General features: G+C 39.0%; 1 protein-coding gene across 1 annotated transcript; it reads right to left on the bottom strand.

The window, feature by feature from the left end:
* Positions 1–132: 132 nt before the first annotated feature.
* On the bottom strand, positions 133–27,476 carry DNAAF10 (dynein axonemal assembly factor 10). Its single transcript, XM_033838384.2, has 8 exons — positions 27,194–27,476; positions 16,573–16,673; positions 13,974–14,104; positions 11,699–11,800; positions 8,840–8,955; positions 7,996–8,130; positions 5,260–5,357; positions 133–1,093 (listed from the first exon to the last, which is right to left on the bottom strand). The coding sequence occupies exons 1-8, from the start codon at positions 27,374–27,376 to the stop codon at positions 886–888; spliced, it is 1,074 nt and encodes a 357-aa protein (XP_033694275.1). The 5' UTR covers positions 27,377–27,476; the 3' UTR covers positions 133–885.
* Between the last annotated feature and the right edge of the window lie 288 nt (positions 27,477–27,764).

Here is a 27,764-nt window from a genome sequence, read left to right as displayed (position 1 = left end):
AGAAGCCCGTGCACTGCAACAAAGAGTAGCCCCCGCTCTCCGCAACTAGAGATAGCCCGCGCGTAGCAAGGAAGACCCAACGCAGCCAAAAATAAAATAAATAAATTTATATATAAAAAAAAGAATCAAAACTTCTACAGATTTCAAAAACAAAATTTATTCACAAAATATATTAGAAAGTTTGACAAAAAAACAAGGCTACAAAAGCCCCACAATCTTATACATCTCAAACAACATAACCACAATCAACAACCAGAAAGTCTCAGGAATTCAACTCCTGTTTTTTAAGTTAAAAAAGAGGTCTCTGTCAATCATAGTATTTCATTTTATGAGTTAAATGGTCGAGAACAATGGCCTAAATCTTGGCTGATCATGTCATTTTGGTATTTTATAAAGTAATGTTCTTTACAGAGATTTACTGACACTGAAATGTCTCAAAGTGTATTTATTTATGAAGGTTAATTCACAATAGTCTTACCAAGGCAAACTATTTTAAACCAAATTAAGTCACTGCTACGAAACTGTAAACTCTAAAATGCAACACAAGTATTACTACAGAATATGGAACTTTGGGGATGCAAAATGAATTTAAAATAATTAAATATAGAAAACTTTCAACTTTTTACTAGAAATAGAGGGGAAAGGAACAGAGTTGGCGCTGGAGACTCTGGTGCCCCCATGTGCAACAGCAAACCACCATCCAGTCCGGTCACTGGACACACCATGTGGCCTTCACCCGGAGGGATGCTGGCCCAGAGGTTTGCATCTGGGTCCTTTTTTCATCAGTCAAATCCCACTTTGTTCAATGAGAATCAGAGGATCCCAGAACGTAGTCTAAATTCTCTGAGTGTTGCTTTGGAAGGTTTCAAGTCCAAAGTCTTCAGATCAAATTTTGTTGAGTTTTGTAACAATCAGTACTCTTACCATTTGATCAAATGAACTACAGATGCACAGACCCCTCTTATCTGGACTCCAGTCCAAACTTGAAATGGGCTGGGTAGACAATGTAACATTCTGCAGAAGGCTGACCGAACCTGCAACTCCCATCTCTACACCCTCGGAATCTTTCTTTGACCGCTGAATTGGGTATTCGCTGAAAACAAGATCAAAGTGGTAAGAGGAGATAAGTCTTAGCATTCGTCATTTTACTCTTATACATATACTCCAATAACTATTTTTCTCACTTGACTACTGGAACTGATAAATACTTAAGGCATCTTTCTAATATTGAGTTGTATGGAAATAAGGAGACAATATTTCAACCTCAATCCCAACCCCCGCCCCCAAGTCTCATAAAGAAGCATTCGATCTACTAAAAACGTTTAAACATCATTTCTGTTCAGCATGAGTAGGTATCTTTTCTTTTACTATGAAAGTTCTAGGTTGATCTAGCATTCTTTAATAAATTGACTTGGTGCTCTAGACGTCATTGCCTCAAAAAAGAAAACAGTGATTCCTAGAACATTTGATTTTCTATCAGCTGAAAATATAAATTTATAAAATGATAAGGGCTGAAGGGTAACAGCTCATAACTATGACTTGGTCTAGATTTGAGAGAGGGAAAAATGGAACACCCCTCCCCCATGGAGGGATACAGGGGTATTCCTCCTCAGAAGGTCTTTTAAAGCCTGTTAGGTATCAACTATGATACTACCTTTATTTCAAAAGTGCTAATAAAGACCAAGACTTTAAAAGGCATGAAGCAACTCAGAAGCAGAACAGAAACAGAAGTAGTGATAAGCAGATAACATTCTATTCTTTCTTCCTCACAGACCCTACCCCTTCTTTTTATTTTTTTTTTATTTTTTTTTTTTTTTTTGCGGTACGCGGGCCTTTCACTGTCGTGGCCTCTCCCGTTGCGGAGCACAGGCTCCGGACACGTAGGCTCAGCGGCCATGGCTCACGGGCCCAGCCGCTCCGCGGCATGTGGGATCCTCCCGGACCGGGGCACGAACCCATGTCCCCTGCATCGGCAGGCGGACTCTCAACCACTGCGCCACCAGGGAAGCCCCTTCTGATTTTTTAAAAGGAATAAAACATTCAGACGGATAAACAGGTTACAGAACATTTTTCATGTCTCTTGGCAGAGGCTGCAGTTATTTAGTATTTAAAAGATAACATCAAGATTTTTTTTCTAATCCTCCATATCATCTATTAAAGTTTTAAGAGCTCACTGAAAACTAACTGGAAACTGGCAGAAGGGCTCCTGTACAACCAGGGCTGCAAGAGAGAAGGGAAGGGAAGAAAAGCGATCAGGTCAGGACCTGTGCCCCTGGGAGGGGACTCAGGAAAAGGGAGAATACACAGGCAGACGCCCACCCTGGGGAGTGACTGATGAGAGCTACAGATCGGGCGCCCCCAGTCCCCAGATCCTACGTTGGGGAGACCAGCCCCCTTGGCTGGTTGGAGGGCCGCTGGGACCAACAGGAAGGCTGTCAGAAGCCCAGGCTCTGTTCGTGAGGAGTGTCCACATGCTGGCTTGCCCCCAAGGCAGGGTGGAAAGGTCTGCCCTAGTGGCTGCTGGATTTCCCACAACTGCCTTGGCGTGTGCCCCAGCCCAAGACAAGTGAACACGCCAGCCCCACTGACTCCACGGCACAGCATGGCACAGGATCTGGGGCAGCTATGATCAGGGAAAAGACTCGATCTTGGAACTCAGAGGCGAGCGGCCCCAGGGCGGAGGCCGGTGGGGCAGCAGTGCCTCTTGCTGGCTCTTCACTCAAGCAGCACACCAGAAGCGGCCTGTACCTCTGATGGCGGCCGCTGCCCCACACAGCTCACCCCTCCCGACACAGGCCAAGAGTCTACACAGGCCCCTGCCGCCCTGCAGTGTGGCTCCACAACAGCGTGGGGCAGAGGGGGCTGGGGACAGTGCTCAGCTGTGAGGGACAAAGGGGACTTGCACCCGTGGATACACCTGAACAGAGCAAGGGAAAACAACTGTGGGCGCCTACACAGGCAGCGCATTAGAGACAGCTTGGACCTTGGTCCGTGGCCAACACAAGCCGAGAGCCCGCACGGGCCGCACCTGCTTCAGCACCTTCCCACTCCAGGGCAAGGGTGCCGGTGGAGGAAAAAACACACTTAAAGAGAATAAAGCTAGCTTGGGCCGACCCTCCTGGCTTCTGTTCCAGCAACTTGGGATCAGATCCCTACCCTGATAGGGCAACAATGGCCACTGAACAGAGGGGACATCCCACCTCATACGTGGCTCCAGCTCTAGCCCCTCCATCTCCAGCTACATCTCCGACCAGGGTGATAGCTGCCAGCACACCCCAAAGATGTAACTTGCGTCCACGTCAAATCCAGCTCTCTCACCAAAGAGCCTCCCATATGAGAACACCCCTTTAAGACTTAAATAAGTAACTATTTCAACTAAATTCATAGAGGCAGAGAAAGTTAAGCAAAATGAAAAGGCGGAGGAACTGCACTCAACTGAAAAGGCAAGAGAAAACCCCTGAAAAAATAAATAATGAAACAAATAATTTACCAGATAAAGAATTCAAAGCACTAGTAATAAAAATGTTAACTGAATTAGGGAAAAGAATAGATGTACACGTGAAAATTTTAACAAAGAACTAGAAAACATAAAAAGACCCAATCAGGGACTTCCCTGGTGGCACAGTGGTTAAGAATCCACCTGCCAATGCACGGGACACGGGTTTGATCCCTGGTCCGGGAAGATCCCACATGCCGTGCAGCAACTAAGCCCGTGAGCCACAACTACCGAACCTGCGCTCTACAGTCCGTGCTCCGCAACAAGAGAAGCCACCGCAATGAGAAGCCTGTGCGCAGCAACAAAGGCGCAATGCAGCAAAAAAAAAAAAAGACCCAATCAGAAATTAAGAACTCAATAGGTGAAAAAAAAAATACAAGAAGGAATGAATAGCAGTAAGTGATACAAAAGAACACATAAATGATCTGGAAAATAGGATAATGAAAATCACCCAATTAGAAGAGCAAAAAGAAAAACAAATCTTAAAAAATGAAAACAGGGACTTCCCTGGTGGCACAGTGGTTAAGAATCCGCTTGCCAATGCAGGGGACACGGGTTCAAGCCCTGGTCCGGGAATATCCCACATGCCACGGAGCAACTAAGCCCATGCGCCACAACTACTAAGCCTGTGCTCTAGAGCCCATGAGCCACAACTACTGAAGCCCGCATGCCTAGAGCCCATGCTCCGCAACAAGAGAAGCCACCGCAACGAGAAGCCCGCGCACCGCAACAAAGAGTAGCCCCCGCTCACCACAACTAGAGAAAGCCCACGTGCAGCAATGAAGACCCAATGCAGCCAAAAATAAATAAATAAAATAAATAAATTTATTTAAAATAAATGAAAACAGTTTAAGAGATCTCTGGGATAACATTAAGTATACAAACATTCTAAAGGCAGCAAGAGAAAAACAAAAAGCCATATACAAGGGAATCCCCATAAGGCTATCAGCTAATTTTTCTGCAGAAACTTTGCAGGTCAGAAGGGAGTGGCATGATATATTCAAAGTTCTGCAAGGGAAAATTCTGCAACCTAGGATACTCTACCCAGCAAGATTATCATTTAGAATAGAAGGAGAGATAAAAAAACTTCTCAGACAAGGAAAAACTAAAAGAGTTCAATACTAAATCTACCTTAAAAGAAATGTTAAAGGGTCTTTTCTAAGTGGAAAAGAAGAAAGAATCTATAGGAAAGAGAAAAGCCCACTGGAAAAGGCAAATATATAGTAAGGGCTGACGCTCAAACGCAATGACAAGGCTTTTCCTGGAGACCAATTAGGGTCCTCATGCTCTGTGTCCATTCTATCATAGTGATGTTACCTGAACTTGGGCAAGTCAATTATCAGGAACCGAAAATAAGAATTTCAACCCTCTTCCTTTCTTCTAGAGGTACTGCTCTAATGGCTGAATTATAATATTTCACAAAAGCCTTTGGTCAAAGTTTTCCTATTTTTTAAAAAAACTAGCAAAAAGCATGATTTCAAATATATGAAAAGAATTGTTCATAAGCTACTCTAATATATGGAAGATGTCACTAAAATACATATTTGGTGTGTCAAAAGAATGTTAATATTTACAAAGTATAAAATAAGTATATGAGTAAAAAAAAGGCTTAGAGAGTAATGCTTATGTAATACCATGAAATTTAAAATCATATCAAAATGAACCAAGTCAAAGGAGGAAAAACAGACAAAAAGTTTAATCAAATCCTACTTTACACCCACAAGTAACTTAAAAAGGAGCACTGTGCACTGGTAGGAACTTACTACTTCCAGAGGTGCAGGCTGCCGGCGCCTCCCGCTGTCAGGAAGAGCTCTCTGTTCTGTGGTAGGTGTCGGACCTGCCACACAGTCGATTTATGAGCCTGAACAGAATGAGAGGCACACAAGTGGTTTATAAGTTTATATGATAAAGAAAGACTATCCTACACAGAGAACAGATTTGTGGTTGCCAAGGGAGAAGAGGGGTGAGGGAGGGATGGATTGGGAGCTTGGGATTAGCAGATGCAAACTATTATATACAGGATGGTAAACAACAAGGTCCTACTTGTATTGCGCAGGGAACTATATTCAATATCCTGTGATAAACCATAATGGAAAAGAATGTGAAAAATAATGTATACATATGTTAACTGAATCACCTTGCTGTACAGCAGAAATTAACACAACATTGTAAATCAACTACACTTCAATAAAATAGAGGAAAAAAAGACCATCCTAGAAGAGAAGCCTGTAAAAAAAAAAGATTTTTACCTCTATCACTTCAACAACAATTTCAGCAGCTTCTATCACTTCAATTATAGTTACTATTATAAAAGTTAACTATTTTCTGGCACTTCTCTTTATAATGGCTACAGAGAGTTACAGGGGCTCATCAGGAATTAGGAAAAGAACCATTCCTCTTTACTGCTTTACAAAACAAAGTTCTGCTGGATTAAAAAAAAAGATTATCAGATTAAAAGTCTTAACATTTAACCTTATAGTATCATACAAATTACACAAATAATTTAAATATCTCTAGCTCACTCTAAGGAGGAAAAAAGCCTCAAAATACAAAGAAATACTTCTTCCTAAAGGGAAAGAAAGGATAGATTGAACTTCTTTTTAATAGACTTTATTTTTTTAGAGCAGTTTTATGTTCACAGCAAAACTGAGTGGAAAGTACTGAGAGTTTCCATAAACAGAATGAATTTTAATGTAAAGCTCTCAGAGTCTTACCTTCAATTTACACTATTTGACTTGTCTAGTCTTCAAAATAAGTACCGGGAGGACTTATAGACGGTGTTTATGGTTATAATAAGCCCAGGCCTTTATCAGTCATATTAAACAGAAGGATAGAAATGGCAACTGGATGAAGGTTAACAGCTTGTAAATCAATCCTAATAATGCTACATTCACTGTGGAGAATTTAACAAGACAGGGAGAGGGAGAGAGAGAGAGGGAAGGAGGGAGGAAGGAAAGACTTCTGCTTTACAGAAGCAATGAGACCAGCCAACTTGAGCTAAGCCACACATAAGACACTTTGCATTTTAGTTGATGATCAGTCTTGACATTTGATTTTAATAGTCTTTTAAGAGAATTACCATTAGCAGAGAAAAACACATATCTCAAAATGCACACTTTAAGTGTGTGAGAGTCCTCAAGTGATTAGGTTCAAGCTGTTAAACCTTAATTTGTTTTGTAGCTTAAACTTCTCTTTTTCTCCTGGAAGTTGATAAAAAGCAAAAAGAGGGGAAATGACTTGTTAAAATATACCAGTCATGTATTTGACAGATTTAGCAATTACTGGATTAACTAAACGTAACAAAAAAATTTTGGAGACACACTATAATTTCCCGTTAATGAGAAATGTGTTGCACTCGTATTTGGAACAATTTAGTAAGTGCTTTATGTTGTGGACAGATACTTCTGAAATGACAAAGGCAAACAATATTATAGTGTATAGTTAGTTATCTTAAGAATATAGTTCATCAGGCAGTAACAGTAACTTACATGCAATAATAATTATTTTAATAATGAAATAAGACAAAATAGGAAGGTCTGGGAAGTACTACTGACTCCACGACATAGGGAAAGGGAGCAAGGGAGTGAATTTTTATTTCCTGAGCAACTTACATATTTTAATCTTATGGAAACTACAAATCTATAACTGATTTTTCTTTATTTTTATATTCAAGAAAGCTCAGAGTGACATTTCCAACCCATCTCTTGCAAGTGACAGGATGTTTCAGCACGAATTTTATGCAATGCCCTTACTCCAGACATCAACTTCAGTTTTTTAAACCAGTGTTTTCCATTTGTGCAGCTTTCTTCATCAATTTTTCTAATGTTGTAATACCAAATGTTTCCCTCTAAGCTACCTAAAATACTATTGGGAACAAGGCAAAGTATGCATATATGTATGTATGAATAAATAAATTTGTATTTACATTGCTACTATGTACCAATCACAGTGATTTGCACTTTAAATAATCTCATTTAATATATCAAACTGGAATATAAAAATAAAATGTGATGAAATGACATAATGTATATATGTTGATATACTTTGCAAAGTATATAATTAGTATTGAATATATATTGGCATATACCTAAAAGTATATAATTAGGTATTAATACAAATATATATTTATTAGGAAACACCAGGCTAGGTTTTGTTGACCAAATTCCTAAACCAGCTAGTTTTCTTGCGATTGCTCCTAAACTACAAAATAAGAGTCATTACCAACTGAGGCCTTTATTATAATCAAGAAGTCTAGCAGAGAGTGGCACAACACTGTAAATCAACTACACTTCAATAATAATTTAAAAAAAGTCTAAAATTGACAAACTTTAGAAAAGTACTCTTTGCACAGAAAAGCTTGTCAAGATCCTGCAATATATTAAAAATAGCTCCCTTCATATAAAAACCTGGAAGGAACTTGGTGACTAATTCTATTTATCGTCTAAAACAAGCTATAGCGAATATTCCTCTTCATAGAAAGACATTTCCCTCGTATTTACCTTTTCTGAAACAGAAGCAAAACCTTTGGTTGGATGCTGTGTTCTCATGTCAAAAACATGAAACTTTCCTTCCAGAGACGTAGCTACTAACTTATTCATACTTATGTCTTTTCTGTCAAACTCCAAGCTACATACCTGAAAATAGAGAATATTTATTAGTGATCATTCTTTAATAATGATTAATTCAAGAGGTTCTTTCAAACTAAGTAAAACAACTTTAACATTATCAGTTCATGTGAAAGCATTTTAAACAATCACTTTATCTTTGAATCCATATATCAAATACTTGTAACTATAAAAATTTCTTCTTGGTTAATAAGATCCACAAAATCATCTAGGGTACCCTGTTCTCGTGGGTACATTTGAAAAGCCATAATTTAGCTTTTTACTGTTATTATGTAATTATTTTATAAAGTTAAGTCAAGGCTGACTAGAGAAAACAGGAGGGAACCACATTCTTCACTAAAGATGTACAACCTGGGAACCAAAAACCAGAAAGTACTTGGGAGGCTATTACAAGTTCAAGCTTCCTGATGTTAGCAGAAGGCCTCTTACTAGGTCATTTTAATACCACACTGCATGGTCCACAGGAGTCCACAGATGGACCACAGGCGTAGTGACTCACCTGGTACATCACACCACATCTGGGTGTGTGTTCACTTTCTGATGAGAGCATCCCTGATTTTTATCAGACCCTCCAAGGTTAAGCCCCAAAAGGTTAAAACCATACATGCACAGAGGGGTTTTACTGAAATGAGTTATTAGAGGAGCTTTCCTTTTGTAGTAGTTCAGGGTGGGTAAAAACACATTCAGAGAATCTGGAAAGAATCCAAATGTACATTACCCCATTTTTTATATTTGCCTCCCACCGTAAAGACATATTTCTGAGATCAAACAGCTTGATATCTCCGTTGTCATAGCCAGCACACACTACACGTTCCTCTTGATTGTAAGCACTGCCTGGAAATCAAAACACAACATTTCAGACCTTCATAAATGCTCATATGAAGACTGCTAAAAAAAAACTTACGAAACTACACAGATAACTTGTATCAAATCAGGTGAAGAAATCACATTAGGTAGAATCTCATTTTATTAACCCTGACAGGACATCAAGATTATTAATTTGGTATCTAATATTGTTTACAAGAAAGAGCTCATTCATTGAGATTGTACACTCAAGGGATACATAAAAGTGTTTATTGGATTTCAAATTCTCTCTATTCTCTATTTGCAAAGACTAACAGTTCAAATGGTAGTAGGATTTGGTAGAATAAATACAGCTAGGCTTCCATTGCTTTCTTTGGCAGTAACTATATTTGAATGCCAACAGAAACTACTTTAAACTTATTTATATTTTGCAAAATGTTGTTCTGGTGTTATCTCGTCTTTGCAAGGAAACCTCAGATAAGCTGTGGTGCACTGTGATGTATTTTTAGTTGTATGGATGACTGCACCCAAAGTAAATCTATAATCTGCAGTGAAACACATCCTGCTCGGATCCAGGGATTTTTTTTTCCAGAGTACCTCTTGCTGAGGAAAATGTGTTAGGTGAGAGGGAAGCCCCTGTTAACTGTGCCAGGCTCTGTGGGCATCTTAACCCAATGCCTTTGTTCTCTGCTGCTTGCAACTCCCTTTTTCTTATAAACTCCAGCCCTGCATTTCCACTGTAGGCTCCACCGAGATGACACGACAGCATCTGAAACTCATGATGTCTAAAACTGACCTCACCATCTTCCTTTACAAATCATCATATCCTCTGTGGCACTTCTTCAATTAATAACATCATTCACCCTACATTCAGCCTCAAAATTCAGTCACCTCGGAAATAATCCTTCCCCTTGTTCCTCATCTCAAAAAACCTGCCAAATTTTATTTCTTTTGCCACAATATTATCTTCTGAATCGACCCGCTCTGCTCCCTTCTTATTGCATCTAACCTACGTGTTTCCTGGAATATTGCAAAGAGCTTCGGAACTCATATTCCCTCTGCCACTCACCTCTCTCCCCTACATGACACCAGTTCAGTTTTCCTAAAGCTCTGATCACATCTCATCCTTGCAAAAGCCTCCAAAGGTTTACCACTACCTCCAGACCATCGAAACACCTCTGGCCATGGCCCTGTGCCATCTTTAAGGCTATTCCTACCACCATTCCTTCTCTGTACTTTCCTCCCAATGCTTGCAATCCCCTCCCAATTTCAGTGGTTCAAATGCTACATATCCTTGGTCTGAGGTTAGTATGTTCTTCCTCTCCAGTTATCACTCCCTTGGGATTCCTTCTGCATTTATCCATGCTTCTGTGACCTTTTATCACTCCTACCTCATACTATAATTAATGTAGATAGCATGCCCTCTTTATTAAAATTACAAGCTTCTTGAGGCAAGAATATGAGTCTGTTTCACCTTTGTATGACCACAGCTATGCACATACTTGGCATTTACAAAAACAAACAAAAAATGGTCAAATCAATGGATAAATGTTCTTTCTTTAAATTTAATGTCCTACATTTAAAATGGAACTTACGTCCCTTAGATCAATGATAAAAAGCCTTTAATGGACCCAAAGTTAATTACTTTTTAATTACTACATATATTTTTATATGATGATTCTAAACACTAACTCTGAAATTTCTGCACAAGTGTGCATGTCTTCAGTTTATATTATTGCTTGTAATATATATACACACAGAGTAATTTTAATATACACACACAATGAAATCTCCTCTCAATTTCAGTGGTAATTTATTTTTAAAATCGGAAATCTAAAACTTTCCTCTGATTAAATAACAATTCAATTTAAAAATAACATAAAAAGCTAAACAGTTCACATATATCATTTAATCTCACTTTTATGTCTGTTAACTACACTGGATTATATAAGAAAATAAAGGTTTAAAATGAAATATGGCCCATATCCTTTCTTCCTTTTTTTTTAAAATCTTTGGCTGCACTGTGTGGCATGTAGGATCTTAGTTCATGGACCAGGGGATCAAACCTGTGCCCCCTGCACTGGGAGGGCAGAGTCTTAACCACGGGACCACCAGAGAAGTCCCGGCCCATATCCTTTAGTAGCAAAAATGATTGTAATTTTGGTGCTCAGTAAGAGATACAAGGGCAAACATCAATTAGTCCTACAAGATCAATATTCATTTTAAGTATATTACTAGAGGAACATGGCTAACAACTTTATAAGAAATAATTCTGTAATGGCATAACTATTTTCTAGAAAATAAACATACTCTGTACATAGTAAAATGTAGGATTTGTTAGGTTACCATTCGCATCTGAGGCTCTACTTAGTTTCACTAATGGCATTTGGTTCTAAACTAGGTCAATATTATCAAGTTAAACAGAAGTACACAATAATAGCAAATATTTTTGAGCACTTAATATCTAAGCACTTTACATGTACTAACTGAATCCTCACAACAACACTATTATTTGTTACTTGCATTTTATAAATGAAGCAAGCAAAAAACAGAGAAGCTTGATAACCTGCCCCAGGACACACAACCAATAAATAGCACAGTGAGGATTCAAACCTAGGCCCCAGAGGCTGCCATTAAACACCATGTCTATTTGCCTCAATAAACTGTCAGATAATCCACAAAACAGACTATAAAGAGGCTATTAGGACTTTCTTGAAGCACTGTCCTTTTTACCATCTGATACTTCAAATGCAAGGGTACTTTAGTAATTTACCAAATGCCACCGTCCAACAGTCTCTCTTGTTTTCTCCTTGTACAGGTTCCATATTAGCAACAGGATCATCTTTTTGCCTTGGGTCCCACACCTTCACGGTTCCTGACATTAAAAAAAGTGAGTTGGCAAAATTCAATAGTGAATGATGACATTTCCTTCTGCATTCTCTTCATACGGCTTCCTATGTACATGAAGATATTATAGATGTTATAGTATCTGAAAAATATTCACATTCTTCTGACTTCCAATTGGGCAAGTTGCACTTAATATCAGAGATATAACCCACATGTTACTGCCTGATTTGGTTTCCGATTAATAGATACACACAAAAGCCAACAACTGTTCCTAAGTCATCATCAACAAGGTATGATTGACAAGGCAAACACAAGTGTTATGTAATTCAAATCATGTCTCACTTTCTTGGTTTAAGACTAAAACAAATGTAGTATTTATTTAGAATAAAGCCGGCGTCATTTTAATGCTTTTTCCTTACTACTCATATAATCATTACCATTTTTCTTATGCAGATGAATAAAGTAATTTTTACGTCTACGATTTCTTATTTGGAGTTTTAGAATACCATTTCATATACAATTAAGTTTAATTTCCCCGTGGCAATAAAGAAGAAAGAAGGAGTTAATAAAAGTAACAAATAATTCTTCTCAATTTAATTTCAACTCCCTCATTTTAATGCAAATTACACGATAACTAACTAGCTAGTGTCACTAACTTTGAGAAACACAAAGACATAATAAAGTGGCTAAAAGGCGTAAGTGAGAACAGGAAAAGGGTAAAAAAATTATTAAAAAAGGATACTAAATCCAGGAAAAGGGAAGATATTCCACTAGACTTATCAGGGATAAAATAAAGTTGGTCATTAAAAAGGCTGCTTCAAGGAGAAATAAATTTCCTACAAATGTGATGAATTTCATCATTCTACAGGGTTCATACAAATTGATAACATTTATATTAAGTCTGTAACAGTTAAATGAGAAAAGAACACAAATAGACAATTCACAAAGCAAAATTAACTAATAAACAAATATAGAAAGAAGTTAACACAAGTCGGAATGGAATACCATTTTATCTCTAAAATTAGGGGGGAAAAAAGGAAATCAATGCTGGTAGGGTAGACTGGAAATCTACCTCATCTACTGTAGCTGATAAGGTAAACAGGTACTTTGGAAAGTTTGACAATTTTTTTAAATCATAAAGTATGATTATTCCAAAAGAGCTATATACATGATAATCTTTTCTTCATTATTTTAAAGTCACTCTCCCAAAATAAACAAAAACTTAAAGCAAATCGAATGCTCATTAACAGGGGCATGGCTAAGGACACTGTGACACATCCACAGGATGGAATATTATGAAGTCATTAAAATGATAATTATGAAAACCACATGGAAACAGCAATATTTACCTAAGGACAAAACATTAAATAAATAAGATACAAAATCGTATTTACACTGATAATACATGTAAAATTGTATCTATGACTGGAAAGGAAAACAAATCTAATAGTTATGCTGGTGTAGCAGACTGTTATTTTTCCTTCTATATTCCACACTGTTTCTATGATTGGAAAAAAAATACCTGATTTCTAAAACACAGCTGCTCTTGAGAAACTATTAGAAAATTAAATTCCACTTTTCTTTGGAAACAATTTCCTCATGGTCTTGAGCAGCCACTAAAAAACTAGCTGAACCAACTAAGGTACCAAATCACTTACATATCCCTTGTGAAGCAACAAAAATTCTGACTCTGTTACATTCAGAACAGCTCAGGACACCGAAAGACCATCCCTTGTTCGTCACTGCAGGCGGGAAAAGCAGAGTTGGAGCTCTTGGAGCTTTCTACAATGCTCAGCGGAAAGACCACAGAACTGCAGTGTTCAAGCAGCTGTCAATATGACCATTTTCACAAGTACTAATTCTGCTTTGCAAAGAAAGAAAAAAGCTGCCACCCACAGTATATCATCAGCTGCCTCAAAAACCTGTAGAGACATTTTAAATCCTCAAGGTTCAGAGGAAACTATGGTTGTTAATAGTTGAACTAGCTCAAAACTAAAATAGTAAGTGCTATGCCTCTAACTTGAAATACCCCCGAAGTCTGAAACAACTGAGGGATATGCAATCAAACCTGCCTATCAAAAAAGTAGAATGTTAGGTTTAGGGGATCAAGGATTGAGGAAGATTTCCACATAGAATATACTGTTGCACAGAGACTTACCTAAAAATAAAAAAAGTAAAATACACAGCATATTCTGACTTACCGTCTCGGCTGCCGGTCACAATTTCAGGTGCCCCTTCCCCGATTCCGAGTCCACCTACACCATCTATAGTATTTATAATTTCTTTATGGCCCTGTACAGAATATACTGGGATCTCTGGAGCTTCCAAATTCCTAAACAACAGAACACAGCTTCTTACTTACACATGCCCCAAATGTTTAGTATACTACTCAAATTTAAGAATGCATGCCATATTGAGATTTTTGTTTAAAAATAAGGGTTTTGCAGTTAAGGTAATTTACACACTTACGTCCACATTTTCCTCTCCACTTTAGCTTCTTTCAAGGCCTCAATGAGAGTTGTCATCATTCAACTTGGAATTCTAAATCCTGAGCCCACTTTCCTCAGTGGTCCTCAAAGATGATCGATCTAGGACCTCTGCACATGAATTACCACGTATGCTTGTTAATAAATGCAGATTCACGGGCTCCTCCGCAGACATAACGAATAAGTATCTCTGGGATGGGGCCCCAAATCTGCTGACTTTCTGGTACACTGAGGTCTGATAATCACTGCTTTAAATACAGAGTAAATGCAAAGTGATTTAGAATATTTCCAAAGTAGTCTTGGTAGTTTGATCTTGGGATCTTCTGAGAGATTAAAATATGAGCAGTGTTTACTTTGTATACCTTTCTTCCTTAATAATATATTATTTTCTCACTGAGTTCCACACTGATTTTCAACTAGGTATGTTTTTCAGTTTATCATCATGCTGGTCACAATAAATATTATAGTCAAACTGGATGAAGTTTGTCTAATTCTAGGTTAGTTACGTGAAGGGAATGCAGGAAAGTACCCACTCCTATGTGTGTCTGAAGACTACACTACAGGGCTGGGTGAGTGGCTGAAGTAGGTTATGCTAATACACCCTTCTCTTGCCTCCCAGCCCTTGCCCCCCCTCTTCTGCTTTTCTACTGGAGCCTCCTTCCACATTTCTTTTTAACAAGTCAGTTTTTAACAACTTATATTTCTTCTTTTTTAATGAACGTAGCTCTTCATGACACGTAATCCCAATTTATTACTGGGCCCAGATTTATCAGTAAAATCTTGCAAATCAAAATTTGAGAAGTTCAACCTAGTTTAGAGTTGATGTTTATCTTTGTGGCGTAATTGTGAAAGCATCAAGAGACTAAACAGGACTGAGGTTCTATTTAAAAGAACTGTTTCCACAGACTTTGAAACATCACTTCTTTTAACATGAAATTATGACTCACCAATGAAAATAAAGCAGTAATACGTGCACTAGACTAGGAAGCTCTATTAGGGAGATAGTCAACCGTTATATTTGTTGCATATTCTTGTGTTGAAATATATTTATTTTAAAAAATAATACTCAGACTGGTCTCTCTCCCAAGTTCTTTGAAAGTTTATGACAGAGCAGGTAAAAACTAATGCATTCTAATAAATGCTAACTTAATTATTAAGTAGTTAAAGCAAGGGGAATTAAAATAGCTTCATTCTATGTTATATTATGACTCTAAGACAGATAAATATATCAATGTAATTTAATTACAAATAGCAAATTCTAAGTTAGAATCAAGAAAGGTCAGAATAGAAAACATAATGTAGGGAAGACAGCTCCTCTAGAACATTACTGTATACTTTACATGATTAAGAGATATTGCTGAAAAGTAATTACAGAGGAATTTCAATTTATTCAACTCTAATTTAAATATGAGGAAATAACTCTAGGTAAAACACGAAAATTAAAAGCACTTGGGGGATTTCCCTGGTTGCGCAGTGGTTGAGAATCCACCTGCCAATGCAGGGGACACGGGTTCGAGCCCTGGTCTGGGAAGATCCCACATGCCGCAGAGCAACTAAGCCCGAGTGCCGCAACTACTGAGCCTGCGCACCTAGAGCCAGTGCTCCGCAACGAGAGAAGCCAACTTAATGAGAAGCCCGTGCACCGCAACGAAGAGCAGCCCCCCGTCTGCCTCAACTAGAGAAAGCCTGCGCACAGCAACAAACACCCAATGCAGCCAAAAATAAATACATTTATTAAAAAAAGAACATTACAAAAGCATTTGGCACACTTGTGATTTTGCTCATTCGAAACAGGTTTATCTTGATTTACTCAACAGATGTGTTCCTAAAAACTTGTACTCAGCTAAAGCATTAAAAGAAAAAGTTTTAATGAATTGAGAGTTCTATGTTAAAAAATTAAAACATACAAAAATACAGTGTTTCATTCTGTAATGCCAAGTATCTTTTAAAAATGTAAATGATATCTAATGTTTTAGTGTTATACACGAGCATTTTTATATACTGTATCCTTCATGGTGGAGGGGAAGAGCCCTTTATTTACAAATATGGATCTTAAATGCTAGCACCAAACAGCACGTGTGGAAATAAATACTAAAAACATTATCTGAAATAGCTAAAGAAAAATAGGTTAGTATTTTAAAATGGATATTGAACATGAAATCTAAAAATATATATGAGGTAACTGTCATATTCTCATAAATAGTTAAAATATAACAAAAAACATTTCAAAGTTAGAATTCTTTCAGAGGAAGAGTAACACAACTATCAAAAAAATTGCTTATCTCATGTCTTAACACTGATGAAATAATCTTACCATATATGAAGGTTTCCAGCAAAATCTCCAGTAGCTAAGTATCTCTGCTGTAAAGATGTGGCACCAAATGTTCCACATTTAATGGGTTTGGCCTTTTCAATCTTGATGTAAGGGAAAGAGAGAGGATACATTATTTATGTAAGCAGCTATCCATAATCCACGATATTTATGGCTCTATTATGGGAATTAAATAAGGCACACAATAAAAAAGGCAATTAAAACGTTTTCTGATTTAAAAAAATGATCATGCTTTTCCTTTAGTCATTTTTGTATAGTTTAAAAGTACAAGCAGACCTCAGAGATATTGCAAGTTCGGTTCCAGAACACCACAATGAAGCAAATGTTGCAATAAAGCAGGTCACATGACTTTTTAAGTTTCTCAGTGCATGTAAAAGTTATGTTTATTCTATACTGTAGCCGTGCAACAGCATTATGTCTAAAAAGACAATGTACATACCTTAAATAAAAAATACTTTATTGCTAGAAAATGCTAACCACTTTCTTTGCTCATCCATTAAGAAGCAACTCCTTATCCATTAATGTTCTCTCATAAGATTGCAGCAATTCAGTCACATCTTCAGGCTCCATTTCTAATTCTAGTTCTCTTGCTATTTCTACCACAACTGCAATTACTTCCTCCACTGAAGTCCTGAACCCCTCAAGGTCATCCATGAGGGTTGGAATCAACTTCTTTCAAACTCCTGTCCATGTTGAAATTCTGACCTCTTTCCATGAATCACTAACGTTCTTAATGGCATTTAGAATGGTGAATCCTTTCCAGAAGGTTTTCAATTTACTTTGTCCAGATCCATCAGAGGAATCATTAGCTATGGCAGCTATAGCCTTACGAAATGTATTTCTTAAATAATAAGACTTGAAAGTTGGAATTACTCCTTAATCCATGGGCTGCAAAATGGATGTTGTGCCAGCAGGCATGAAAATAATGTTAACCTCATGGGTACATCTCTATCAGAGCTCTTGGGTGACCAGGTGAATTGTCAATGAGCAGTAGTATTTTGAAAGGCATTTTTTTCCTGAGCAGTAGGTCTCAACAGTGGGCTTAAAATACTCAGTAAAATATGTTGTAAACAGATGTGCTGTTATCCAGGCTTTATTATCCCATTTATAAAGCACAGCCAGAATAGATTTAGCATAATTCTTAAAGGCACTACGATTTTCAGAATGGTCAATGAGCACTGGCTTAAAATTAGAGTCACCAGCTGTATTAGCCCCTAACAAGAAAGTCAGCTTGTCCTCTGAAGCCAGGCATTGCCTTCTTCTTTCTAGCTATGCAAGTCCTACTTGGCACCTTTTTCCAATAGAATGCTGCTTCATCTGCACTGAAAATCTGTTGTTTAGTGTGCCCTCCCTCATGAATTATCTCAGCTAGACCTTCTGGATAACTTGCTGTAGATTCTACATCAGCACTAGCTGCTTCATCTTGTACTTTTATGTTATGGAGACATTCGTGTGTTCACCGGAGAACTTTTAACTTCCTTCGAGGACTTTTCCTTTGCGTTCACAACTTGGCTAACTGTTTGGTGAAAGAGGCCCAGCTTTTGGCCTATATCGGCTTTCAACATGCCTTCCTCCCTGAGCTTAAACATTCTTAGTTTTTGATTTAAAGTGAGAGACCTATGACTCTTCCTTTCACCTGAACACTTAGAGGCCGTTGAGGGGCTAATTTCAATATTGTTGTGTCTCAGGGAATAAGGAGCCCAAGGAGAAGGAGAGGGAGAGGGACGGGGAAAGGCCAGTCAGTGGAGCAGTCAGAACACATACAACATTTACCAATTAAGTCTGCAGTCTTGTCGGGGTGTGATTCGTGGCACCCCAAAACAATTACAACAGTAACATCAAAGATCACTGATCACAGATCACCAGAACAAATATATTGTGAGAATTACCAAAATGTGACACAGACACAAAGTGAGCAAGTGCTATTGGAAAAATGGCGTCGATAGACTTGGTCAACACAGGGTTACCAAAACCCCGCAATTTGTAAAAAATGTAGTATCTGCGAATGCAATAAAGAGAAGTGCAATAAAAGGAGGTATGCCTGTATGTCCAAAGGATGAGTTTTGCCTTTCCTCTCACCTCGCTAATGAGACATTCAAATGCTGGCACCTCTAACACCTTCACTGGTTTGCAAATATGCAGATTTCAGCATTTAATGTGGTATTCTTCTTTAAGATCCTCAAAGAATAAGGACAAAATGAAGGTATTATTCTTTCCAAGTGACTAAAGAAACAAAAATGCTTATGCGTCTCTTATAGTTTTCCCTGAAAAACCCTATAAACTGAGAATGGTTATGTCCTCTGAGACCCCTTCAGCACACAGAGATTTGTATACCTGTGTGCACCAAAGGCACTGCTATCAGCATGGATTAGCCAATCTTTTTGAGGTTTCTTTAATTTGAAAGGCTATTGGGAGTTCCCTGGCAGTCCAGGGGTTAGGACTCTGCGCTTTCACTGCCGAGGGCCCGGGTCCAAACCCTGGTGGAGGAAGTAAGATTCTACAAGCCACACAGTGCGACCAAAAAACAAAAACAAAACTATTGCTCCAAGTATTATATATAACAGTTGACCCTTGAACAGCACAGGAGTTAATCCACATATAACTTATAGTCAGCCCTCTGTATCCGAGGTTCCTCTGCAACCGTGGATTCAACCAGCCTTGAACTGTGTAGTACTGTAGTATTTACTCTTAAAAAATACCTGAGTATAAGTGACCCGTGCAGTTCAAACCCATGCTGTACAAGGATCAACTGTAATCACATCAGTAAAACAACCACATGCAAACTCCACCTGCCCAAGTCACTGAATCAGTCAGTCTCTCTTGGAGTCTACCTGTCCGGCTGCCTTGGCCCCCGGAAACTCTAGGCAATATGGAATTGAGGGCTGCCCCACACCACACTCTAGATGTATAATAGCACCTTCCACTTACTGTCAGCCTCAACAGGGCAAAACAATTTCTCTTAGTTTCTTACAATCTTTTTTTTTAATTTTTAATTAATTTATTTTAATTTTTTTATTCCTAACATTCACAGAAGTAATACGTGTTCCCTATAGAAATTCAAACAAAACTGTGGAATCTAGAAAAATGGTACAGATGAACCGGTTTGCAAGGCAGAAATAGAGACACAGATGTAGAGAACAAACATATGGACACCAAGGGGGGAAAGAGAGCAGGGGGGAGATGGGAGATTGGGATTGACATATATACACTACTATGTATAAAATAGATAACTGATAAGAACCTGGTATATAAAATAAATAAATAAATAAAATGAAAAAAAAATTCAAACAAAACCAAAGACTGAAGGATGAAAAGTGAGTTTCCCTTCGACATGCCTCAGAAGTAATCCCCATTCTTCTAGACCCTTTTCTACACATTGACAACCACATATGGATTTGTTTTAATATGCAGAGGGTCATAATATAGTGTTCGTTAACTTGATGTTTTTTCACTTAGCAGTATATCCGGATGAACTTTTTTCCCCTCCACAGAGTTCTCCAGTTTCTAGGGCACCTCCTCTTGTAACCCTTCAGTTGCTGAGCCCATCTTCAACCCCCCACCCCACCAGGGTGGGTCCGATTCACATACTTTGTGAAAATAATTTCCCCGCCACTTTCAATGTTTGGTTGGGCATTTCCACATAGGATATACATAGCAATTTTCAAAGAAGAAAATAAAATTCACGTAACACAAACTATAACTGAACTTTTCCTTCATGATTCAAAAGACATCAACATATGCTCCAGGGCTTTGGAAACTCCCACCTTGCTGAGCTTTATCACTGTTTGGGATCTGGATAAATTAGCAGTTACTATGTAGCCTGGTCTAAAATAAAGCATTCACAGCCTCCTTGGAATTGCCCAGTAAACTTTGATTAAATTGTGTTTAATCAGTCGCCTATAATAACACGGTTATAAAAGACCGTATTGATGAGAAGCACAAAACCACAGAATGTTATTTTTCTCCTTTTTAATATAGGTGGTCCAAGAGAGCATCAGTTATTCACTACACCAGAAAACTGATATTCATTTATTTCAGCTATTTTTCCAATTTTATGAAAAACCTATCTCACAATGGGGCAGCATGGAGATCAAAATCTTGTCAATTTAACAAAGCAGACAGTTTCCAACTCCAAATCACTTATGTTCTCCTCACCATCCCCTCCCCCAAATAAAAGTACCTGAAATAACATATTAATAGTGATATAGCGGACTTCCCTAGTGGCGCAGTGGTTAAGAATCTGCCTGCCAATGCAGGGGACACAGGTTTGATCCCGAGTCCGGGAAGATCCCACATGCCGCAGAGCAACTAAGCCTGTGCGCCACAACTACTGAGCCTGCGCTCTACAGCCCGTGAGCCACAACTACTGAGCCCACGTGCCACAACTACTGAAGCCCATTGCCTAGAGCCCGTGCTCCGCCACAAGAGAAGCCACCGCAATGAGAAGCCCACGCACCGCAATAAAGAGTAGCCCCCGCTCACCGCAACTAGAGAAAGCCGGCACGTAACAATGAAGAGCCAACACAGCCAAAAATAATTTTTTTAAAAAAGGAAAGCTTTGCTTAAAAAAAAAAAAGTAGTGATATAGCTAATCATTCTTAATTAATTAATTAATTACTGTAGCTAATCACCTAATCACACTATTAGAACACACTTTTTTTTGGCTAAACTAATTCAGACTTCCAACTGAGGCCAACTGATAAAATAGCTACCCACCCCTTCCTCCCATTTGTCTCCCCCAGCACCAAGTCACTGATAATGGCTCCCATGATCTAAGGCAGAGGGTGAAGACAGGCCTCTCAGGCAAGAAACAGCTGGGCCCTGATGGACAGGAATATGCTTCCAGGGATTCGGGTATTAAGAGCTGCAGGAGGGCTTGCACCATACACTGATATAACTCTCTGGGAAAATTCTTCCCCAAGTAGCCCTGGGAAGACTGGTCACCCATTTTCTTCTCTTCCACCAGCTAGAGCATTCTGCTTCCTGTAATTCCACTGCTATCCCCGGGAGCCTCTGATCGGATCTCTATTCTTCTTAGGCCATGGAACAGATAAAAGCTGACCCCTACTTTTCAGTCCCTACAGTAAGCACACAGTTCTAAGAGTTTACTGCTGCTAATAAAAAATTGGGAAGCAAAAGCTTTCCTGTTATGGCTTTACCTAACTTTTGCCTTTAGGCCCTTTGGAATAGAGAAACCATGCAACTGGAACCACTGATCTTCCAGTACCAACATAAATTCTCTTTCTCTCTCTCTCTCTCACACACACACACAGCTAATGGATATGTTTTACTCAAATTTAGGTTTTCTTCAGTAATTTTTTTAGCTTGTCTATTAGGAAATACTAGCTAATAAAAACCAATAAGAAAACCTGGAAATGAGGATTAAAAATTTTATGTATGGTTACTTCTTGTGATCTAAAGATCAGAGTATGTATAATATAGTCAGATTTTTCTACTGGGAAAACCCTTCCTTGTGCAGAGATGGAACTGATAATTGCAATATTTCATGGTGTTCTAAAAACAGCACCATAATGTCCAGATGTTCTGACACCTGAACACATCTGAGAATTCCTACCTTAGGAGAAACCAAACTGGGAACCATTCCATTACATGATGGGCCCTATACTAGTTTCACATTTGTCATCGCAGATTCTAAAAGTGGGTTTTATTGCAAATACAATGAATGAAATGAAACAACATGTATCTACATTTAGAGGCACAGACTCACAAGAGTAGTACAAAGGCCTGTGGTATATAAAATGTACAAAGCCCTTTGAAGTCTGACCTTGCCTGTCTCTTTGACCTCATTTCCTGTTTCTCCCCTTCCACACTCCAGCCACACGTGCGGCTTTTTGTTCTTCAGATTCACTGAAGTCATTTCTACCTCAGGGAATTTGCATTTACTGTTCCCACTGCCCCGACTGCTCTTCCCTCAGGTCATCACGTCCTCTCCCAACTCAGATTTCAGTTTAAATGTTACCACCTCTAAGAGGCCTTCCCTACCCTTCCAAATCTGAAGTGAAACCCCCAAATCACTATCACTTGCCCTCTTTAATCTTCATTTCACTTATCAACAAAATTCTTGTATTCATTCAATTACCTATCTCCTCCCTTTCTAGAATGAGTACCAGGGGAATGGGGCCGTGCCCAACTTGTTCAACATGTAGATGGTGCTCAACATTTGTTAAATGAAAGTATAAATGAACATGGATTAATCGCTCAGTCCTAGCGCTGGGGAGAGAGAAACCACTGCCAGAGGTCATGTTCCTATTTCTCCCACCATGTTTTCACCGGACAGACTGTACAGTTTCCGGTGTTGTTTATATGCAATAATGAAAATGGCATCCATACAGGGAACACTAATGTATCAGACACTATTCTGCATGCTCTTCTGTACTAGACCATCCTTTCTCTTTCTAACACATGCAACTGCAAACTAAGTGTTTGAGACACCCCTTTCCAGATGAGGGACAGGCTTGGAGGACTAAGTGACTTGCCCAAGGTCCCCAGAGCCAAGTAGATTCCAAGCTCCTTCTACTAAACTACGTTGTCTCCAGGCCTGTATGTAAATCAATTAAATAAACATTTTCTTATGTAGTCCCCATTCTGTCAACCTGAGTCATCAGAAGTACCAAAGAAATGTTCCAATCCTGAACTAGACTGGTGAAGTAAATGAGGCCTGAATTAAACCTACTTTCAGATTTGTGTCCTTTGGTTTTACCTTCATTCATGTCTTTATTTTTTTTTACATCTTTATTGGAGTATAATTGCTTTACAATGGTGTGTTAGTTTCTGCTTTATAACAAAGTGAATCAGTTATACATATACATATGTTCCCATATCTCTTCCCTCTTGCGTCTCCCTCCCTCCCACCCTCCCTATCCCACCCCTCCAGGCGATCACAAAGCACTGAGCTGACCTCCCTGTGCTATGCGGCTGCTTCCCTCTAGCTATCTACCTTACGTTTGGTAGTGTATACATGTCTTTATAAAATACAAATATATGGTATTCATGCTTCCCTGATTCATCCTTAAATCAAATCTCTTTTATCCTTGTATACTTATATCAAAGATTTATAGGTACTAGTGGTCTGTTCTGCAAGAATCAAATTAAACTCAAAATATAGAAAGCTACTGAAAAATAAACTCAAATGTATAAGCATCTTGTCATCTGCACTGCAGCGAGGGCTGCACTTTGCTCAGAAAGGCTGAGCTATGCTGGCAAGTGGACTTAAAAAAGCAGAGGTGTTTGCTCTTTCCTTAGACATTCATGGAAATCATAATAGTAGCTAAATTAAGAGGACACTGGAATGAAGCTAATTTTTTTTATAGTTCATAAAAGGGCCCCCTCCCTGTCCCTGTTAAATCTTTTACCTTTGGAAAAGGAAAGATGCAAAGAATTCAGCAAACACTTAAAACTTTTCTTGTTGGAAAACTGGGTAAAAAAAATAAAGATCTATTTTGCGAAATTTGTCCCACAAAGAAAATTAGTATATATTAACTTTTGCCATATGATACTGAAAATGACCATCAGTGATGAGCATATTTGACCTAGCTGTTGGTTCTCTTTGCTCTAATAAGTTAACCTGACTAAGGAAGCCCAGGATCCATAATTCCCAGCAGAGCTATTTTTGTTCTGTCTGTGGGTGGGTCTAGTACAGCTTGTCAGTGTCTCCTCCGCCACATCCTGGCACCACTTAATTAACGTTAAAAGGTTTAGTCACCCAAATGTTAACAAGCAGTGAACTCTGCTGCACAGGGACTAAAAAAGCAGAACTTTATTAGCCTATTACTAATTTTTAAAGTGTAACCAACCCCAACTGTGATTCCACTTTGCAGGGCCACCCCTAGTCCTTTGGGCCAATTAGAAAAACAGGTGCCCGCTATGGGCTGAGGGAAGTCTCACACACGCAAGGCTTGATGAGAGACAGAGATGGATTACAGCTCTCTCTTGAACCCTTGGCCAGACACCTGTGTGCACTTCAACAAACTGCTTAACCATATATGAAGGCCCTGCCTTCACTCCCTATCTATCTGCTTAGTAACAAGATAAGGAGGCACCAACAAATACCCATTTGCTTCCTTCATTTTATCTTGGACAAGACTTGAATTCTACAAGGATATAATCAAGTATGGTTCCTAATATTTTAACAAATAATTCATCTAGCCCAATGATAGTCAACCCTAGTACTTATTAGAATCACCTGGTGGAAGTTTAAAAAATACCGATGCAAAAAAAACAAAACAAAAAATCGATGTCCAGGACTCACTCTAGTCTAGAGGCGAGAGTCCCAGTGCATCAGAATTTCTAGGGGTGGGACCAAGGCACGAATATTTTAAAACACACAGACAGACACACACACACACACACACACACACACCACAATAGCAGCAATACACATTTGGGTGATCCTGATGCACAGTAAGAGTTGAGAATCACTGAGATTGTATTTAACATATATTCTTTCCACTGCATCATCACAGCTAAATACAATGTAAGCTCTCAAATTTGTTTGTGCATTTGTTTTATCCTCTCTTTAGACAGTAGGTTCTTTAGGAGGAGGGACTCACCTTTCAAATATCTTTGGTTCTTCTTTAGCGTAGTACCTTGAAATGACAGGTTCTCAATGGACAGTTTATGGTAGAAAAAGAGAAGAGCCAAAGGATATAGGCAAAAATATAAAAAGTGGTTACTCCTAGTGTTGAGATGGGTGACATTACTTTTCTCCTTTTTCCTATCTATATTTTTGGTATATTCTATCATGAACACACATTACTTTCATTAAAAAGCAAAGTTATTAAAAAAAAAAACCTGCTAGAATCTTCCAGAATCTCTAGAATAGACAAAGAGCACTGTTTCTCTTTACATAACAAGTGTATTCCTGAAATGTACCCAAGTCATACAGCCTTATAAAAAGAAGTCAGCAGTCTATAGATACTCTCTGGTTAAGCTTTGACTAGTATTTGTTCCTAATAATTCACTTTTCTTTCTGCAATTCCAATGTTTCCTATTTGTTCCAACTCCTGACCCCAAGTGATTAATGATCATCAATAAACCAATATTTAAATGTCCCAAGTTATATTTTTTTACAGACATAAATTTACTCATTCTTTTAACAAGTAATTTATTGAGCGGCTGCTTCTTACATAACACATTAAAGAAAGAACTACTGTCCTTACTCTCCGGGAGCTTACAATCTAATTAGAGATACATGGGATAGAATGATATATTTCTGGCACAGATAATAAGTACCATAGGAATGCAATGTAAAGAAAAGTTACTTTGTGTTGACTGGGGACTAAGTGATGAACAACATAAGGAAAGGCAGAAAAGAACAAGCCATGTTTAGGAGTAGAGTGCCTGGCTAGAGAAGACAAACTGAACAAGAAAAGTGGCATTCATAGAAATTTAAAGTGGGATGAGCCTTATGTACCTTCGAATGTAATCCTTCCTATTGCAAGTGTATTCACCCTTTACCTACCAGTTTAAGCCCTAAAAGCCGTAACTCCTCCAAGCAGATTCTCTCCATAGCTTTTGGTCCCTGGAGTTACAGACTTCCCTGCAGTCTATTAGGACTCTAAACATCTGAGTATGACTGATCTTTTTTTTTTTTCAGGCAACCCAAATAAAGACATTTAAAAAACTGTAAACAGGTATAAAAGTGTTATTTAATATAGTTATTCTCCAATTCTTTCACTAGTAATCTTTTACAAAACTTGTAAACCTGATCGTGCCACACCCTGCTTAAAGCCCTTCAGTGATGTCCCATTTTTCTTACAAAGAAAGGCATAAATCTTTTAAATGACCTACAGCTCTTGCAATGTCTGGTCCCTGCTTACTACTCTTTTTGTTTCTGAAGGAGATAAATGTGTCACCTATCGCTGAGCTGCTTCCTCTGGAGCTATCCTCTACTCCTAATTTGGCCTAGTTAGCTTCTACTCAACCCAAATCTGTTTTTTTGTTTTTGCTTACTCTCAAAGAACCGTGTTCCTTTAGGTTAGAGAATTCATCTCGGTTTGTGTTTTATGTATTATTGGTTTGATTCTTTAACTGATTCTCTCTCTCACTAGAAAATAAAGTCCATGATATCGGGGACGTTGTCATTTACATGCCTGAGAATACCAGGCAATCAGCTGATACTTGTTGAATGAATAATTGTTGTTAGATTGTCTCCTCCGATTACATAGCAGGCAGTCCAGTGCCTGCTTTGGCTCTGCTTGTCTGAAAAAGCATTTTACTAACTTGTACCTATTAAGAGACTCTCCACAAACAACTGCGCGCTGCCCAGAAAGGCCTCGAATTTAAACAGGAAGTCGTTACGTCACTTCCACGGGGTGGCTGGAGGAAGGGACCCGCGGCGCGCGGATGAACTAGCCCGACGAGAATTCAAGTCTCCAACCAAAGCGTTTTGCCTCTGAAGTATTCCTCAATCTCGGTCAGCTTAGCTTCTCCCGCGCAGCTCGAGCGGAGCTCTGGGGGGACGCTGAGCAAACGCTTTGGCCAAAAGGAATACAGACTCCCCCCCCCGACCCCCAAGATCCGCACTCTCCCCCCAACGGCAGTCCCAGATCTTGGAACTGGGCAGTCTCGAGCCGGCACCTACCTCCCGAAGCAGCTTTAGGTCCCCCTGCTGGATCTCATACAGCTGAATGACGCCGGTGCCGCGTGCGAAGTTGCCCATGGTCACAAATTTGGCGCTGCAGGGCACCCACTTACAGTCAAACACCGTGTAATTGAGGCCCTTCTGGATATGGGTGATGATCTGAGGCTTCTCGAAGGCCGACATGGTCCAGCCGATTGATTTCGCCTCCGCCAACAGGCACACTGCCGACAAACCCTGACAAAACACTAACCTGGAAACCAGACTCCAAACGTCAAGAATAGTTTGTCCCTCCCGCTTGCCGTACGCGCCCGCAGACGCCCTAGCAAGTTGGTTTTAGGTGTCTCAGATAATGCCGGATGCTCTACTGAAGGCACAGAAGATTTTTCTTCACCAACAACACAGACTTGTTTATGCCTTTACCTTCTACCTTTAGTACATATACAGGTTAGAGATTACAAAAATTTTGGCTGCGAGCGGCGGGGCAGAGGGCGACCATAAGAATCAGTCATATTTTAGGACAGCCCTTCCCCCTGCCCAACAAACACACACAAACTCCTGCTCCAGGTCCCCT

The sequence above is a fragment of the Tursiops truncatus genome, chromosome 14 (assembly GCF_011762595.2).
Source record: "Tursiops truncatus isolate mTurTru1 chromosome 14, mTurTru1.mat.Y, whole genome shotgun sequence".
Classification (NCBI taxonomy): Eukaryota; Metazoa; Chordata; class Mammalia; order Artiodactyla; family Delphinidae; genus Tursiops; species Tursiops truncatus.
This window is presented reverse-complemented; position numbering and strand designations above follow the sequence as displayed.